This window comes from Otolemur garnettii, unplaced genomic scaffold (genome assembly GCF_000181295.1).
Source record: "Otolemur garnettii isolate 467f Iridium unplaced genomic scaffold, OtoGar3 scaffold00205, whole genome shotgun sequence".
Classification (NCBI taxonomy): domain Eukaryota; kingdom Metazoa; phylum Chordata; class Mammalia; order Primates; family Galagidae; genus Otolemur; species Otolemur garnettii.
In genome coordinates, this window is record NW_003852600.1 from 1,378,170 (window position 1) to 1,394,527 (window position 16,358).

Here is a 16,358-nt window from a genome sequence, read left to right on the forward strand (position 1 = left end):
CCCGCCGTGCATAATCTGTGTGCTCACCCCTTCTCCCTGGGGCATCTCCTCACCCCTTCCCGCCGTCCATAATCTGTGTGCTCACCCCTTCTTCCTGGGGCATCTCTAGTGCCTGTCCACTGTCGTTCCCCTTGAATCCTGACATCCTCGTGTGTTTTCACCCAATCCATCCGAGTTCTAATCTTCTCTGTCTTACAATGCCCATTTTTCACAAGAAGCCTCTTCTATTTCCCTCGCGCTTCCTCTTAAATGTGACCCCACCATCCCCACTTGAAACCTGGTCTCTGAGCAGTGACCCTCCTGTTGGAATGACAGTCCCCATCCTCTTCCTCCCGACAGTGCTGGCCACACTGCCTTCCCGAACCTCATCCTGCCTCTACCTCCGAGCCCGGCAGCTCTGACTAAATTCCTTTTGCTCTGCTGCACACTTGTGACTTCCCTTTCCCCTCTCCAAAGGTCAGCGTCTTGGCTTCCTGTCGGCTCTCTGCTTTGGCCCTCGCTGGACTCTGCTGCTCCCGTGAGCTGGGACTCCTAGAGCCCCTTCTACAGGCTTGTTTTCGTCCCTGAATTCTGATCAAACCTACAAGTATTTATTAGGTTCCTCTTTGGGGGTCAGCAGTACCTCAAGTTCTCTCTTTTACCCATAAACTAGTTTCTCCACCTACTTCCCCAGCTTGTCTGTGACACACGTGGCATATTTCAGTTGCCAGGCCCAGCCTCACCCATCTCTTCTGGGGTGCCAGCCTGCAGGGTGCTTCCTTGTGAGTCCTTCTTGCATGGCTTTCTTCCTGACCACCTGCTCCACTTGGTATCCCCACTCCTGCCCCTCCCCAGTCATCCTGTGTAAAACCCACTAGGATCCCGTAGACATTCCTGTCTGAGTCTCTCTGCCCTCCCAACGCGGAATTTCTCTGCCTGGTATCTCAAGGGCCATCACCATCGTAACACCAGGCGACACAGCTCATCTTCACGCCTTTTGCTGGTTTGTGGTATGAGTCCCGCCTCCTCCACAAAGCATGTCTTGAAACTTTCTGGGAAAGTGCCTGCACCCACCCCAGCTTCTCCTCATTTATGTGTACCAAGAAAGCGTGAGTCATAAGCAGCCTCGTAGGTCCTTGAGAGCTGGTACAAGATGAAGCTTGTTTTGTGTCCTCACAGCAGCCTGCGTAGGCACAGAGGAGCGTGGGGAGCACCCTACAAAGGCGAAGGCGTGCTGGCCGAGTGCTGGCCGAGTGCTGGCCGAGTGCTGGCCGAGTGCTGGCCGAGTGGCAGTGGCCATCACTGTGACAGCCAGGTTCCAAGTTGAAACTTCGTTTCTTTAGTTCTGAATATGGCAGTAGTGTGAAGCTATTTGGGAAGAATCACATTTTTTTCCTAGAAGTAATTTAAAATTCAAGTTTATCCCATAAATTTCCTTGTATATGATTTAAAATTTTCTAGTATTGTCAGCCTGTTTCTCAGCTCTAGGCCTGAGAAATAAACCTTACCAGCCCCAGAGTTAGACTCTTTTTTACAATAATTCAGATATATCACAGGTGCTTTAGGTTTTTATGCTTTCCTTGGATCCTCATCACACTGTTTCCACAGAAAAATATTATATAGTGAAAGAAGCAACTGGCAAATTTATCTGTGGTCCAGGAAGTATCATATTAATATATATCACCAGTGATTTACCAAAATGTCTGCTTTGAACAAAATCATGTCATTTTTGAATACTCTTTCCAATAACAGAGAAACATCTATAGGAAGTATATCAAATCTTTTTTTTGGTTTGTTTGTTTGGCCGGGGCTGGGTTTGAACCCGCCAGCTCTGGCATATGGGGCCAGCGCCCTACTCCTTTGAGCCACAGGCTCTGCCCGATATATCAAATCTTTACTCATAACTTTCCTTTTACTAAACTGCCTCTGAATACAGAAATTTTATCACAGAGACAAGTGAATAGTCACTACAATCCAAGTTGATCAGCTGCAGGTTACCCTGAGTCCTGAGAATCACCGTAAACATCACCTTATTCTCAACATGCAGCTAAACCTGGAGTCATTCCTGGATTAGAAGTCAGTCAGTGGGGCCCAGACACAAAGCACTGATGATTCAGTCCAGAGGGAGCAGCTGTGATCATCTAGATGCAAATCTGGGCAAAAAGTCTGAGTTTATCTCAGAACGTAAAATGTTAAGCATTTTGCTTTAAATTCAAACAGATATTCTGGAATCTTAGACTTCCTCAGACAGTGTAGCCATTAGCTGAGGATAGAGTGGCAGCCTAGACCTTGAGATCCAGCTCGGCCACCTGCTGATTGATGCGGGACCTGGATACATCTCTCTTCTGAACTCAGGTGGACAACAGCTCACAGACGGTCGTAAGAACTCACAGGCATAACTCTAAGGCCCTAACAGGATGCAGGTCGCACCGGTGCCCTCTCCCCTGCTGCTGTTTTCACGTCCAGCCTTCTGACCCACGTTTGTGCTGACGAGGTGGCAGGGCCACTCTGACCTGTGGTTCCTCCCCCTGCAGGGTCAGGGAAGACGCTGCCGCACATGCTGCCTCCCTCAAAGCTGCTCATCAGAGGGAGATAGAGAAACTCCTCTGCCAACATGCAGTGGAAAACTCTTCTTCCAAAATCGCTGAGCTAAATCGTAAAATAGCAACTCAAGAGGTAAAGAACAAGTTTGTTTTAATCTTTGACTTTAACGAGATTTCTGGGGGGATGGGACTTTTAACTGAGCATCCATTTGGAAATATTAACTTTTTCAGATTAGTGATAAAAATGGGAAATTATCGGATGGATGTTTTTGCAGAAGATACCATTACCATGTATTTAACTTTTCCACTTTAAAACTCTACCACGTAAATAAGCCTTTTTACAGTTTTTCCCTGCACTTCTCAAATCTTCCTCTGACTGCATCCTAGCAGATGCTTAAAGCTTACTTGTGCTGTGGTTGGGCCCTTTATCCTCACCGCCTGTCCCCCAAGTCACAGTTGGCGAGTGCTCATCCTCAGGCTCTCTTCCTGCCATTATATGCCATGCACTGAAAATACAGTGACTCAGCTCTGTGACAGTCGGGCCCTGGGAATGAAGTAATGAGCTGAGGGTCCAGCTCCAGCCTCGTGAAGCTCCGTCTGCCAAGGGCTACGATGGGGGACGTGGGCAGCTGGTCCGCATCTCCTCAGATAAATGCCTCTTCCTCCTTGAATGAAGGTGGGGGTGGACCCTGTGGGGAGGGGGCTTGTATCCTGTGCGGGGACGTGTACCCACAAGAACACCCACATGGCCTGTCTTCTGTGGCATTAGTTGGTTGAAAAAACAGCATTAAAAGGGTAGAACTTTCATCTGCAACTTATTTTCAAATGTTATATCCAAGAAAAAAAGTGGCAAAATGTTTGGTGGTGAATCAAGTTGAAGAACCTATGGTGTGCACTGTGCCCTTTGTCTTTACTGTAGGTTTTAATTTTTAAAAAACTTGGGGGCAAAATCTTTAAGAATTATCTCACTATCCTCTCTTCCACCTGTAATAGTTTAACACCATCTTAATTAAAGACAAATCCTTCAGTGCTCGAGGTGACAGATGCCCCATTTACCCTGCTTTGACTGTTAGACATTTTGTGACTGTGTGAAAACGCCATGTGCACCCCAGGAACAAACACGACTATTATGCATCTATACTAATGAGATTTTTTAAAATCCCTCAATTAGGGAAGTTTGAACATTGATTTCTAGATACTAAGAAATTATAAGTTTCCTAGGTATAAAATGGGATTGTGGCCTCATGAGAAATGCCTTGTCACATGCTTATAAAGACAGATATACTGAAGTATTTAAGGGGTAAAATATAATAAACTGTAACTTAACTTCAGGTTGCTCAGAAAAATGTTACTACATCAATGAAAAACATTTAGAGTGCTTTTCAAAAGCAACAGTTCATATAGCTTTACAGATAATCTGTCTGGCTTGTTCACCCCATAGGAATAGGGTGTCAGAGGGCAGTCGTAAGCATTATATTGAGTGACTTTGTAACATGGAATAGTGTGGAAGTGGGCAGAGCAGTGTCATCCAGGGTAAATCTTACTTTCCCAGAGTTACAAGTATGATACTGTAAAAGTTGTGAGGTAAATGGAATTCCAACGGTTACAGTCTGATCTTTAACACTGTAGAAGTGATCAAGAAAGAGGAGTTTCCCCAAGTTCTCAGAGCTGCTTCTGGGAAGTATCTGCTTATGTATTTCAGTTGCTTTGTCTAAAAATGTGAGACTGACATCTCACAGACAGACGTGTGTTATAGTCAATAGCTTTTTTTTTTTTTTTTTTGAGGCAGAGTCTCACTATGTTGCCCTCAGTAGAGTGTCATGGAGTCACAGCTCACACCAACCTCAAACTCTTGGGCTTAAGCAATTCTCTTGCCTCAGCTTCCCAAGTGGCTGGGACTACAGGCACCTGCCACAACGCCCAGCAAATTTTTTGTTGCAGCTGTCCTTGTTGTTTTAGTAGACCCAAGCCGGGTTCGAACCCGGCAGCCTCGGTATATGTGGCTGGCACCCTGCCCACTGAGCTACGGGCGCCACCCAATAGCTCTTTAATAAAAACTATTGCCCTACTAATCACAAAATGTAAAGATAATATTGTCCCTACTTTTTTCCAAATGCTCAGACTTTAGAGAGGTTTTCCTCTTCAGAGGTTTACTTGAGAGTAAGAACAGATTCTTTTGAGATATCCCAGGGACCCTCGGGAACATCCCAAAATTAGTTTGAAGTCATAAGAATTTAATTTAGAAAATGCTGATCCTGAGTTGGCTTTGTTAAATTTTGCAAATAGTGCTCAAGGAGAAGCTTCACTGAGTACTTCTGACAATTTCCTAGGTACTTGTAAAGCATTTCCAGAATCAAGTTAACGATCTGCAGCGGATACAAGCATCTCATGAACTTTCTCAAGTTCGAGAAGAAATCCTACAGAAACAGGTAAGAAATTACCAAGATATTATGCTAAAATAAGCTTTTCTTAGGCATTTCAATCACAGTCATGCATGTGTAAATTTAACTTAAATGTACAGATAGACATAACCTGAAAACATCTACCTCACGTAAGAAAACATTAATAACTTGCTTTATATAAAGTCTGCTTTTGCCAGATAAAGTATCAAGGCATTAAGTTGTTTATATGTTGAGAACTGGATGGAAGATGTTTGGTTTTTGTTTGTTTGAGGAGATAAAGTTGAATAGTTAAGGCCGTTTCTATATTAAGGACTGTTGGAAGAAGAATAGCTCCCTCCACACACGTGATGTGAGTTTATTATGATGCAGTTGACATGGAAACTTGGTTATTTCCATAATATACATTTTAAGATAATAACTAGAATTATTACCGAGATAATATGAAGACATACCAGATTTTTAGGAATCATTTACAGAACTTCAGGAATGTTTAATAAAATATCCATACAAATAAAAACTCAAAGAAGATTAAGCATCTTTATTTGACAATGATTTCCATGCAGTTTTCACACACTGAATACACCTAATTAGTTTAGTGTCTCTCTCTCTCTTTTTGTCTTTTTTAAATGACGAGAACAGATTTTTTTGAGATATTCCAGGGACACTCTGAAACATCCCAAAATTAGTTTAAAGTCAGAAGAATTTAATTTAGAATTGATTTTGGGAAGTTGTCAAAAATTTCAACAGGGTTTAAAACATTCAGTTAAATAGGTTCATAAGTCACTGTGAAACAAGTTATCTGAAGTAATAATTAAAAGATTCTAAAGGCACCAGACATGGTTGTTAGATGTGGAAAGGTAGAAGGCGGCTCAGAGAACCAGGCTGGGTGGCATCAGCAGTGGCGTCTACAGGCAGACATGCGGCCACTAGAAATGGGAAATGGCCACCACCCCATGTTGGACAGGGGGCTCTTTCTAAGCAATTCAGGGTGTGGTGGAGTGTAGCTCCTGAGGCGGTGGAGCCATGACAGAGGTCACAGGTCATCCGCTAGGAAAGCGGAGAGTTCTGGTCTGTGCTTAATCAACACCCCGGAGCCAGGGAAAGACCCACATTCAGCCTGCTGGGCACTGGGCAGGACTTGGGGGCTAAGGGTCCTCCTTACACTTCTTCCTGCATTGTCCCAGGACCTACAGGAAAGCCTAAAAGAAACAGCCCTGAGCCTTCTATACCTGCAGAGGGGCTGCTAGCCAGGGTGGAGTCCACATTCCCCAACATCCAGGAATAACTGCCCGCAGCAGGGCCGTAACCATCATTCTGTGGTTTGACCTCCACACCTGCAGCCTGGCCATTGGTCTGCAGTTTAAATCTCAGCTTAATTCATTCTATTTCTTGGCCCAGTTCCCCTAAATGGCTACCTGCCTTAATTGGCCACACCTATGCTAAGGGGGGAGCTAAGGTTTGAGGGTCCCTTTCCCGTAGGGGTGGCATGAGCCACCCTCTGTGATCCCAACACTCTGGGAGGCTAAGGCAGGTGAATACCTTGAGCTCAAGACTTTGAGATCAGCCTGAGCATGAGTAAGACCTTGTCTCTACCAAAAATAGTAAAAAATGAGTAAAAACCCACCGTTGTGGTGGGTACCTATAGTCCCAGCTACTGGGGAGGCTGAGGCAGGAAAATCACTTGAGACTAAGAGTTTGAGGTTGCTATGAGCTATGATACTACCGTAGTCTACCCAGGGAGACAAAGTAGGACTGTTTATTTAAAAAAAAAACTTCTAAAGGCAAATACAGAAGGTTACATAGTAAGAATACCCCGTCTTCCCAGGTAGTCAAAAGACCTGAGAGAGACCACATAAAACACAGGAAATTATCTTGGTAAAGCACAGAATATTTATTTTCTAGGCATATTACTTAAGAGATGGTGAAAGACTGCTTAATTTAAAAACATCTTTAATAAATTCACTCAAATCTAGCCAGCTTGAGTCCATCAAATATACCTTGTTCTCTTTCTCTCCGACTCTCCAGCTCCCTTGTCATCTGGACAGTGGTTCTCAACCTTCCTAATGCTGCGACCCTTTAATACAGTTCCTGTGGGTCACGACCTACAGGTTGAGAACCGCTGATCTAGAATAATCTGACACTCTGTGTTAGCACAAAATCATCCTTGTCCTTTAACAGAACACATCCCCACACCTCACAGTTCCATTACTAAAAATACATCTTATTTGACTTGTATATTTTGTATACAGAGTTCCTTCCTCTATCATTTCTAATAGTTTTAATTACATGTATTAAAATTTTTAATCCTTTGACCTTAATTTCTTGTGAAAACGACAGACTAATCAGTTGTGGCCTGTTGTATACCAACATTCTGTAGATTAACACCATTTCATAATTTCTAGAAGCACGTTTTTTGTAGTAGTTTTTAGTGTGGCAAGAAGAACATGTGATTAACGGACCCAAACATCTTTTGTTTCTCTTAAAAATTAAGAATCCAAAGTAGATAGACTATGTTCAGCAATTACTGTTTCAGCATCTTTGGAAATGTTGTAGTCAATGAGTGTCTATTACTCAACTTAGCAAAACCCAAAGTATGTAAGTTACCAAAGACATTTGGGAAACCTTTTTTGCAAACATTGTATAAAACATAATCAGAGTTGTGTGTGCGCTGTATTGAGTGTTGACAACTCTGAAGACACGCCTATTTTAAACTAATCTTACATACAAAGGAGCCATGTGAAATTGACAATGCTGGGGTTAGTTTCTATACTTTTGAGTTTTAGGAATTTTTAATTTATGTAAGTGCTTCTTTTTCTTTAAAACAACTAAGTAGAGCTCTTCCACAAATTACTTTGGCAGTACCACCCAAAGGTGGAAAACTCACCTATGCAGACAGAGTTGTACAGAAACACAGGTGCAAACAGAGACCCTGTAGCGTGCATTCTAAACCCGCAGCCAACAGACAGAAACACTAATGTGAAAGAGTGCTGGATGCAAATTGTGGTTTGTCACGTGGAATAATTTAAGATAACCTGCTCAGATGGCTAGATTTTGTATCAATATTTATGGAGAAAATGACATTTTTTATCTTCCCTTCATAAGCAGTTTTATTGTGGCTGTGGACTAAATTTGGGATAAAGGAGTTAAGAGTAGTTTGGGTTTTTTTCTTTATTAAATCGTAACTGTGTACATTAATGCATTTATGGGGTACTGTGCTGACTTGATAAACTGTGGAATGTTTACATTGAACTGAGGAACATAACCATCACCTCACTTGCTTGTTATGGTAAGATATTTATATTCTGCTCTTAATGGTTGTGAAATGCACCACTGCATTATGCACAGTAGGTGACGTCCCACAACACAGTCTCCCTCCTCCCGGCCTCCCCTTCCCTGCCCTTCCTCTTCCCTCCTTCTTCCTGGACTATAGTTGTTTTACCATTTGCATGAATGTGTAGGTTATTATATATTGGTTTCTTAGCAGATTCTCAACTGCATAAAATATTTGAACTTAAGACATGAAACTATAAAAATACTAGAAGAGAGTGCAGGGAAAACGCTTGAAGAAATCATCCTGGGAGAATATTTTATGAGGAGGACCCCCCTGACAATTGAAGCAACACCAAAAATACATTACTAGGATCTGATCAAACTAAAAAGCTTTTGCACAGCCAAGAGCATAGTAAGTAAAGCAAACAGACAACCTTCAGAATGGGAGAAGATTTTTGCAGGTTATGCTTCCGACAAAGGTCTAATAACTAGAATCCACAGAGAACGCAAACTAATCAATAAGAAAAGAACAAATAACCCCATTTCTATGTGGGCAAGAGACTTGAACAGAAACTTCTCTGATGAAAACAGGCGCATGGTCTATAAACACATGAAAAAATGTTCATCATCTTTAATAATCAGAGAAATGCAGATCAGAACCACTCTGAGATATCATCGAACTTCAGTAAGATTAGCTCGTATCACAAAATCCCAAACCTACAGATGTTGCATGGATATGGAGTTTGGGGGAGGGGGTTTGTATTCTATGTCAGATGGTTGTAGGTTGTTTTAGCTAACTCCTTGGATGTTTGCATTTCAAAGCCATGTTAAGGTCTGCAACTCCACGTGACTGAGAGAGGGTTGACATTTTCTCCCAGGAGTTTTAGGGTATATTACTATTATGAGAGACCTAGGGTTTAAGTTTTTCTTTTCCTGAAGCAGAGGACAGCCTGAGGAATTTCTGGAATTAAGAGCCCAAACTATGGGAAGGCCTAGAGCAGGCAGATTTTGCTCATGGAGCAAAGGAAGCAGGAGGCATTGCACAGTGTGGCAGGGCCCACCCTGCGAGCTCCCAGGCCTGTGTGCACATGACGTCCGGGTCAGCGTCTGCACAGGCATCCCGTGTACCTGGGCCTGGAGAGCAGGCAGGAGTGCTCTTTGTAAAGCTTCCTGGGAAGGGAAATTAAAGTAAGCAGCTAGGCATGTAAAGGATTTCCTGGGAAAATCGGAATAGTTTTAGGACTTAAAGGAATTGGTTCAGAGGATGAGGCCGGGTTTTAAGACAGGGCCCAGAGGGCCAGGCCGGGAGTCGTGGTCCAGACGCCGTGGTGGGAGGAGTCACAGCCGTGTAGGCTCTGACTGGGGCTTTTGTTTTGGATTATTAATTGACCTTGACACTCTGTGTCTTCTTTTACGTCTTATGTTATCAAGGGCCCTGTAGGACATTTGTTGAGGATAAGTGCTCTCTGCAAAAAAATATTTTTTGATGCGGAAGCCCAAACCTTTGAAGGTTCACTCATTTCCAGTGTGACACTAGCCCAGTGGTTTTCAACCTTTTTTATCTCACACCACACTTGACCCTATAGTTAAACTTCCACAGCACACTTAAATTATGTTGATCAAAAAAAGGAATATACTTACTGTGCTTTGAACTTCTTTCAAAAATAATTAACAATCTTTAAAATATTCACAGCACACCAGTTTAAAATCACTATTCTAGAGCAGTAAGCTGTTGGCTGCTTAGTCACAGATGCTAACGGCTTCCTCACAAAGGCTAGGAAAGACGCAGGCCCCCTCGAGATCCGAGTTTCTCCCACAGACACCCTAAGAGAGCAGAGCCCTCCACTGCTGTGGAGGCCGCAGATTGGTGTCTGTGAAATGATGCTTCACGTCTCCCACAGCCTCCCGTCACAGACCTGCTGACCGAGACACCAGGTTCGCACCACCAGGGCGAGCTCACCCGGCACTGACCACACAGCAAGGCTGGAGATGCCCGAGGCCCCGAGAGCCAGCACAGGCAGACAGAGGAAGACGCCCGTCACTCGGGCCTCACCCCACTCAGCTGGCCACCTCCTGCAAGTCAGGATTTATGCTTCTGCTGGCAGAGTCCAGAGATGGTTCTCACTGGTCCTAAAGCCAGTGTCTCAGAACATGAGACAAAACAAGCCTCATCTTTCTTTTTTTCTTAGAGATCTACAAAGTTTGTCTAAATAGACATATGTCTGGTGAGAACCAAAGTCTCCAGTCTGTGAGGCTGGCTGGGACAGCAGGCTGAGAAGACCAGTGTCCACAATTCTCCTTCTTACAACAAATAGCATAAAAGACAGGAAAACAACGATGTCCCTAGAAGTCTGACATCAGCCACCAACAAGCACCTGACCCCATCAGCAAAGTCACAACTCGAAGAATCTGAATCTGGAAGAAAGGGACAAAGAGAAATCTTGCCTTCCGGTCTTGACTGAGTGGACAGGTGCAGAGAGCTGATTCGATAGGAACACTCACCTCCACCAGCTTCTCTCAGTTTTCCCAGGATCCTAGCTTCAGGGGCTACAGTGAGGTGTCCCAGAAAGTCCCATCTGAGTTCCCAGCAGCTGTTGAGAAGGAAAAATGTTTGTCAACCCTCATGAGTCTTTACTTAGGATGGACTGCTGTAACAAAAGTCAGAAGAACTGCAGGAAAGCAAGCCAGTGCGTTAGCACACGCAGCACATGGCATGCAGGGGCTGGCCGCTGTTACGCAGCAACTCAGCGAAGCATAGCACACGTGTAACACACAGCAGGACAAAGGAAAGCGGTTTTAGGCTTCCAGGGTGGGAAACTGGTCAACGTATGAGAGGAAACTAGTGGAAGGAGGTTGGTTTGTTAGCCTCTGTGGTGCTGTCTCTGGGCTGAGGCAAGTCTAGAGTTGTGTCCATGCAAGCCACTCACATCCTGCCTGTAGAGAGGTCTTCCTGCACTTGCCGTGCAGGCCTTTAACTCAGAAATAATTCTTACATCAAGGAGGCACATTTGGGGCAATATACACCTCTCTCCTTCAGTCCTAATACTATTTAATTATTAAGAAACAGGGCCAGGGGTAGTGTCTGACTCCTGTGATCCCAGTACTCTGGGAGGCTGAGGCAGGAGGATCCCTTGAGCTCAAGTGTTCAAGACCAGACTGAACAAGAACAAGATCCCGTCTCTACCAAGAAACATTAGCAGCTATGCTGGTGCACGCCTGCACACAGTCCCAGAGGCTAACACAGGAGGACGACATGGGCCCAGGAATTCAAGGTTGCAGTGAGCTATGATGACATCACTGCACTCTACCCAGGCAACAGAGCATGACCCTGTCAGAGAGAAAGAGAGAATGAGGAAAAAGGAAGAGAAACAGATAAGGCGACCATCATGCTCATTCTAGATCTCCAAAAACTGTTATGTTTGAAGACAGACTGGTTATGGTCCATTATTTAACTTCTGAGAAATAGAGTTGGCAGCAACCCACATATCATTTCACTTCTATATACTTTTAATGGCTGATGAGTGATTTTGAGCTTTTTGTCATTACCCAATATTTCGAGCCATTTCTATCTTGTGATACACCCGTGATCTGCCCCTGGCACACCAGCTAGGAAGGTCTGGTCTCAGGAAAGACGTAGTCATGGGAATTCTGTGTGTTAGGGACGTGGGAAGTGAGACCCCCAAACTTGAGGTGGGCTGTGGGTTCTCAGCCAGCTGCGTTGGAGTCAAGTCTTAAAGGACACGTGGTAACGAGTCACAACACCATCATGTGCGGGGCACGTGCTGCACATTCTGCACCGGTGGCCTCATTTGATTTTATTAAGCCTCATATTTGTTTTGTGTGATTTCTGAAATAAAGGGTAAGCCCCCCAGGAGCCAGGGTTCTCCCCACTGCTTCTCCTCTCAGGTCGCCCAGCAGAGTAGGTGTGTGGCGGCTGCTCCTGAATCAATGCAGTCATTTCTCAGTGATTAAAGAAACATTTAAATTGCATAAAATCAGAAATATGGGCTCGGCGCCTATAGCTCAATGGGCTAAGGCACCAGCCACGTACACCTAAGGTGGCAGGTTCGAATCGCCAGCCCGGACCTGCCAAACAACAATGATGGCTGCAACCAAAAAAAAAATAGCCGGGTGTTGTGGCGGGCGCCTGTGGTCCCAGCTACTTGGGAGGCAGAGGCAGGAGACTCGCTTGAGCCCAGGAATTGGAGGTTGCTGTGAGCTGTAATGCCATGGCACTCTGCCTAGGGGGACAGCTTGAGGCTCTGTCTCAAAAAAAAAATCAGAAATATGGTTTTAGGCAAATAGAGAATTCCCTTTTGTTTGTGCCTCCCTAAAACCCACTTGGAAGAATATAATTAAAATTTATAGCTGAGGAGGTGGCTTGTGGTCATTGCCTGGATCTAGATGTTTACTTAACCCTGCTAGTTAGCTTACAGTGCCAAGCTAGGAATTTAAACCTAGACCATAAACCCCATGATCATTCCACTATTTCCTTATAAACTAATAGCAGCCAGTTACAGAATATTTGAGATAAGTCACAATAAGAATTCTGATAATTTTTATGATGAGGCCACAGTAGTCGCTGGGCCTATAGGTCAGCCTTAAATGGTTTCTAAAGTTTTTATAAAATATTTATACAGATTGAAAAACAAAACAAAACCCCACTATTAGAAGAGAATCTATGATGAGTAAAATGTGTCTACCAACTACAAAATACGAAAATAGTAAGCAACCCTCCAGTTGTCTTATGGAATCTTAATAAAGAGCTAAATCCTTTCTTTACAACTTTAGGATGTAGGAAACATGAAGATTTCTGCAGTCCGTTAAAAGTGGAAATAAGTTTGAAAATCTGTGAGGAGCATGAAACCATGAGAAAAACTTCCTCGTCAGAGTGCTAGAAGCAGCAGTGGGGGGGCACATGCCCCAGGCGGCGCGGGAGAACACAGGTGCACTGGGCACGTGTGAGGAGAACACAGGTGCACTGGGCACGTGTGAGGAGAACACAGGTGCACTGGGCACGTGTGAGACTCGCCCCATCCCACCAGACGAGCCTTCACCGGGCTGTGGTTTGGGAGCATTTTAGGCAACAAAGGCACAGAACAAAATGCAGAAAAGCCCTTTCAGATTTCAGACTTCCATGATGAACGTGCTGAGTGGGAGATGGTTTACTTTCCAGTAACGCCGAGATATTTAACTATGTTAAAAACTTCTAAATCATCACTGTTTTATGACTCTTAAAAAGTTATTTTAAAAACAAGCAGTCAAAAATGTAACAGAATTTATCTTTGATTTAAAATGTATACTGTGCTTTCACTTATGGTCATGTAGAATAAAAGGGAGAGATTTGCCTTTGTTCATTAAACAATCAGAGAATTAGGGAAAATGCATGAAACAACTATTTTCAGACACTAGGTGACAGCACCGCAGAACTGTGCTTTCTGAGACGTGAGATAAGCAGCTGTCCAGCTGGTTTGGGGACACTGGAGGTGGCCAGGCCTCACTCTGACAGGTGGGCAGCCCGGGAGGAAGGGCTTAGAACACACAGGGCATCAGGGAGGGTCCTCGTAAGAATGTCAGCGGTGGAAGCAAACTACCCTTGCTAAAACACTGCAAGAACAAGACTGAAAAAATAGACAGTTGCATGATCATAGTGTTTCTACATTGATCTTTTCATAATGCAGTTAGGTCTGTTTTGCCTGTGTGATTTAATAAATCCTTGAATAATAAATGGTAGAGAATAAATGTCCAGGTTTTCTGGTTTTCTACACTTTGTAGAATCAAAGGGATCCTAGAAATAATAAAAATGGTAGGTTTCCAGAAAGATCTACCTTTTGTAATACAAGGGTCACTACAGAAGTTTTGAGACACTGAGTTATGGTCCACTATTTCACTCCCAAGAAACACGGTCAGAGTGTCCTTACTGATTGACCTGTGCACGCTTAACTCGCCGGCGTTGCTAGGAGGCTTCATTTGTTTCTATCTGCATGGATTTTACATTTCTTGCTTTTGATCTATCTTACAGCTTTCATAATGGCCCACGTACTGGGCACTGTGCTAAACACTTCACAAATGTTCCCTCGCTTAATTTTATTAAAACTTATATTTATTGTCTAACTTCTCAAAAAAAAAGTAAATGAAAATGGATAAAATGAACAAATTCAACCACATTTTATATGGAAACATTGTTACCTAATAACAATGATGATAATAAAAACATTCCATACCTTACTTAAATTAATTGACTAAAAGTGAAAATGCAGATTAAATGAGAGCGATTCTAAATACTTTAAATGTGGAACGTCATGGCAATGTCAGTGGCCAGAGAACTGTGCAGACCGTAATAGGACCGTCTGTCAAGCTCAGGGGAGGCCTGGCAGGGCATGGTCACAAAAACCTTACATGCTATTAGTAAAACAGTGATGACTAAAAATTATGTTAAAAGAAACCAAAGAATGAATATTGAACCAAGAAGGTTGAGGGGCAGAGTCATGCACAGAATGCTGAAACCCACAGGACGCAATCATCTTGTGACTCTGCCACGTGTTCTTTAAGACTCGGCCCAGACACAGCTGTCTTGGGAACCCCACAGCCCATGTCCTCAAGTTAGGTGATGTTAACAGTTTAGCAAAATGTGATTCCTGATGGAATTTCTTTTCAAAATGATATGGTATAAAGGAAATGAGATTAATTTTTTCACTAAGCCCAGTATGCAAGTATAAAATTCTCTCAACTTCCCTACAAAAGATACATGCATATTAAGTGAGCTCTGAGCACTGGTGTGTATAGCTGTGGTCCCCGGCCCGGGCTGCAGACCAGTCCACAGCCTGTTAGAAGCCGGGCCATACAGCAGGCAGTGAGCGGCTGGCAAGCCGGCAAAGCTTCCTCTGACTCACAGCTGCTCCCCTTCACTCACATCACCGCGGACCTCACCCCCGTCACTGGCAGCAGCTTTAGATTCTCACCGGAGCTGGAGCCCTACCATGAAGTGTGTACTTGAGGGATCTGGGTTGCATTCCTCTATAAGACTCTAAAACCCCTTTCTGCTCTGTGGAAAATTTGTCTGCCATGAAACTGGTCCCTGTGCCAAAAAGGTTGGGGAATACTATTCTACTGTGTTGGGTGCTCTAAGTGTATTTTTTTTAACCCTTAAAGTGATAACCTTATTAAATACCCTGTAGCAAAGCTGAGTGCCTTAAACAAAGTGCCAGCTGTATTTTGACCCCCACCCCCAGACTAGCACAGGTGGGAGAGAACAGGTGAGGGGGGGGTCCATTCACCTATAACCCCTGAGGTTCACTCAGAGCTAGGACACGTTGTCACCTGTGATTGAACAGTGTTCATTAACAATCCAAGATGACATGCCTCTAATCTAGGGAAGTTTTGTACAGATAATCTTGGTTTCTAGGATTACCTGTTAAAAAAGAATTATTTCCTACTGATGATAGTTTTCCATTTATCTCATACTTCAATTTTAGATCACAAAACTCTTAGAAGAATTAAAAATAGCCAAAGAACACCATACTCCAGAGATGAAGCATTTCATGGACTTAGAAAAGAAAATTGAACAGATGGAAAAGAGACATGAGCAAAGAGAACAAGAACTCCAGCAGGTACGGCCGTGGCTCACACCCACAGGTCTCTGCAGTGTTGTCATCCCCAGTGACTCACACCCGCCTGTCTGTGCAGTCTGGTCATCCCCAGTGACTCACACCCTGTCTGTCTGTGCAGTCTGGTCATCCCCAGTGACTCACACCCGCCTGTCTGTGCAGTCTGGTCATCCCCAGTGACTCACACCCGCCTGTCTGTGCAGTCTGGTCATCCCCAGTGACTCACACCCACCTGTCTGTGCAGTCTTGTCATCCCCAGTGACTCACACCCGCCTGTCTCTGCAGTCTTGTCACCCCCAGTGACTCACACCCTGTCTGTCTGTGCAGTCTGGTCATCCCCAGTGACTCACACCCGCCTGTCTGTGCAGTCTTGTCATCCCCAGTGACTCACACCCGCCTGTCTGTGCAGTCTTGTCATCCCCAGTGACTCACACCCGCCTGTGTAGTCTTGTCATCCCCAGTGACTCACACTCGCCTGTCTGTGCAGTCTGGTCATCCCCAGTGACTCACACCTGCCTGTCTGTGCAGTCTTGTCATCCCCAGTGACTCACACCCTG

General features: G+C 44.2%; 1 protein-coding gene across 1 annotated transcript in view; it reads left to right on the forward strand.

The window, feature by feature from the left end:
- The window catches only part of CEP162 (centrosomal protein 162), a 99,951-nt gene that overhangs the window by 76,502 nt on the left and 7,091 nt on the right, over positions 1 to 16,358 (forward strand). Inside the window, exons 23-25 of the mRNA XM_003801303.1 lie at positions 2,514 to 2,655; positions 4,853 to 4,951; positions 15,670 to 15,804. Of these exons, the coding sequence (XP_003801351.1) occupies positions 2,514 to 2,655; positions 4,853 to 4,951; positions 15,670 to 15,804 (376 nt within the window). The remainder of the gene's footprint in view (positions 1 to 2,513; positions 2,656 to 4,852; positions 4,952 to 15,669; positions 15,805 to 16,358) is intronic.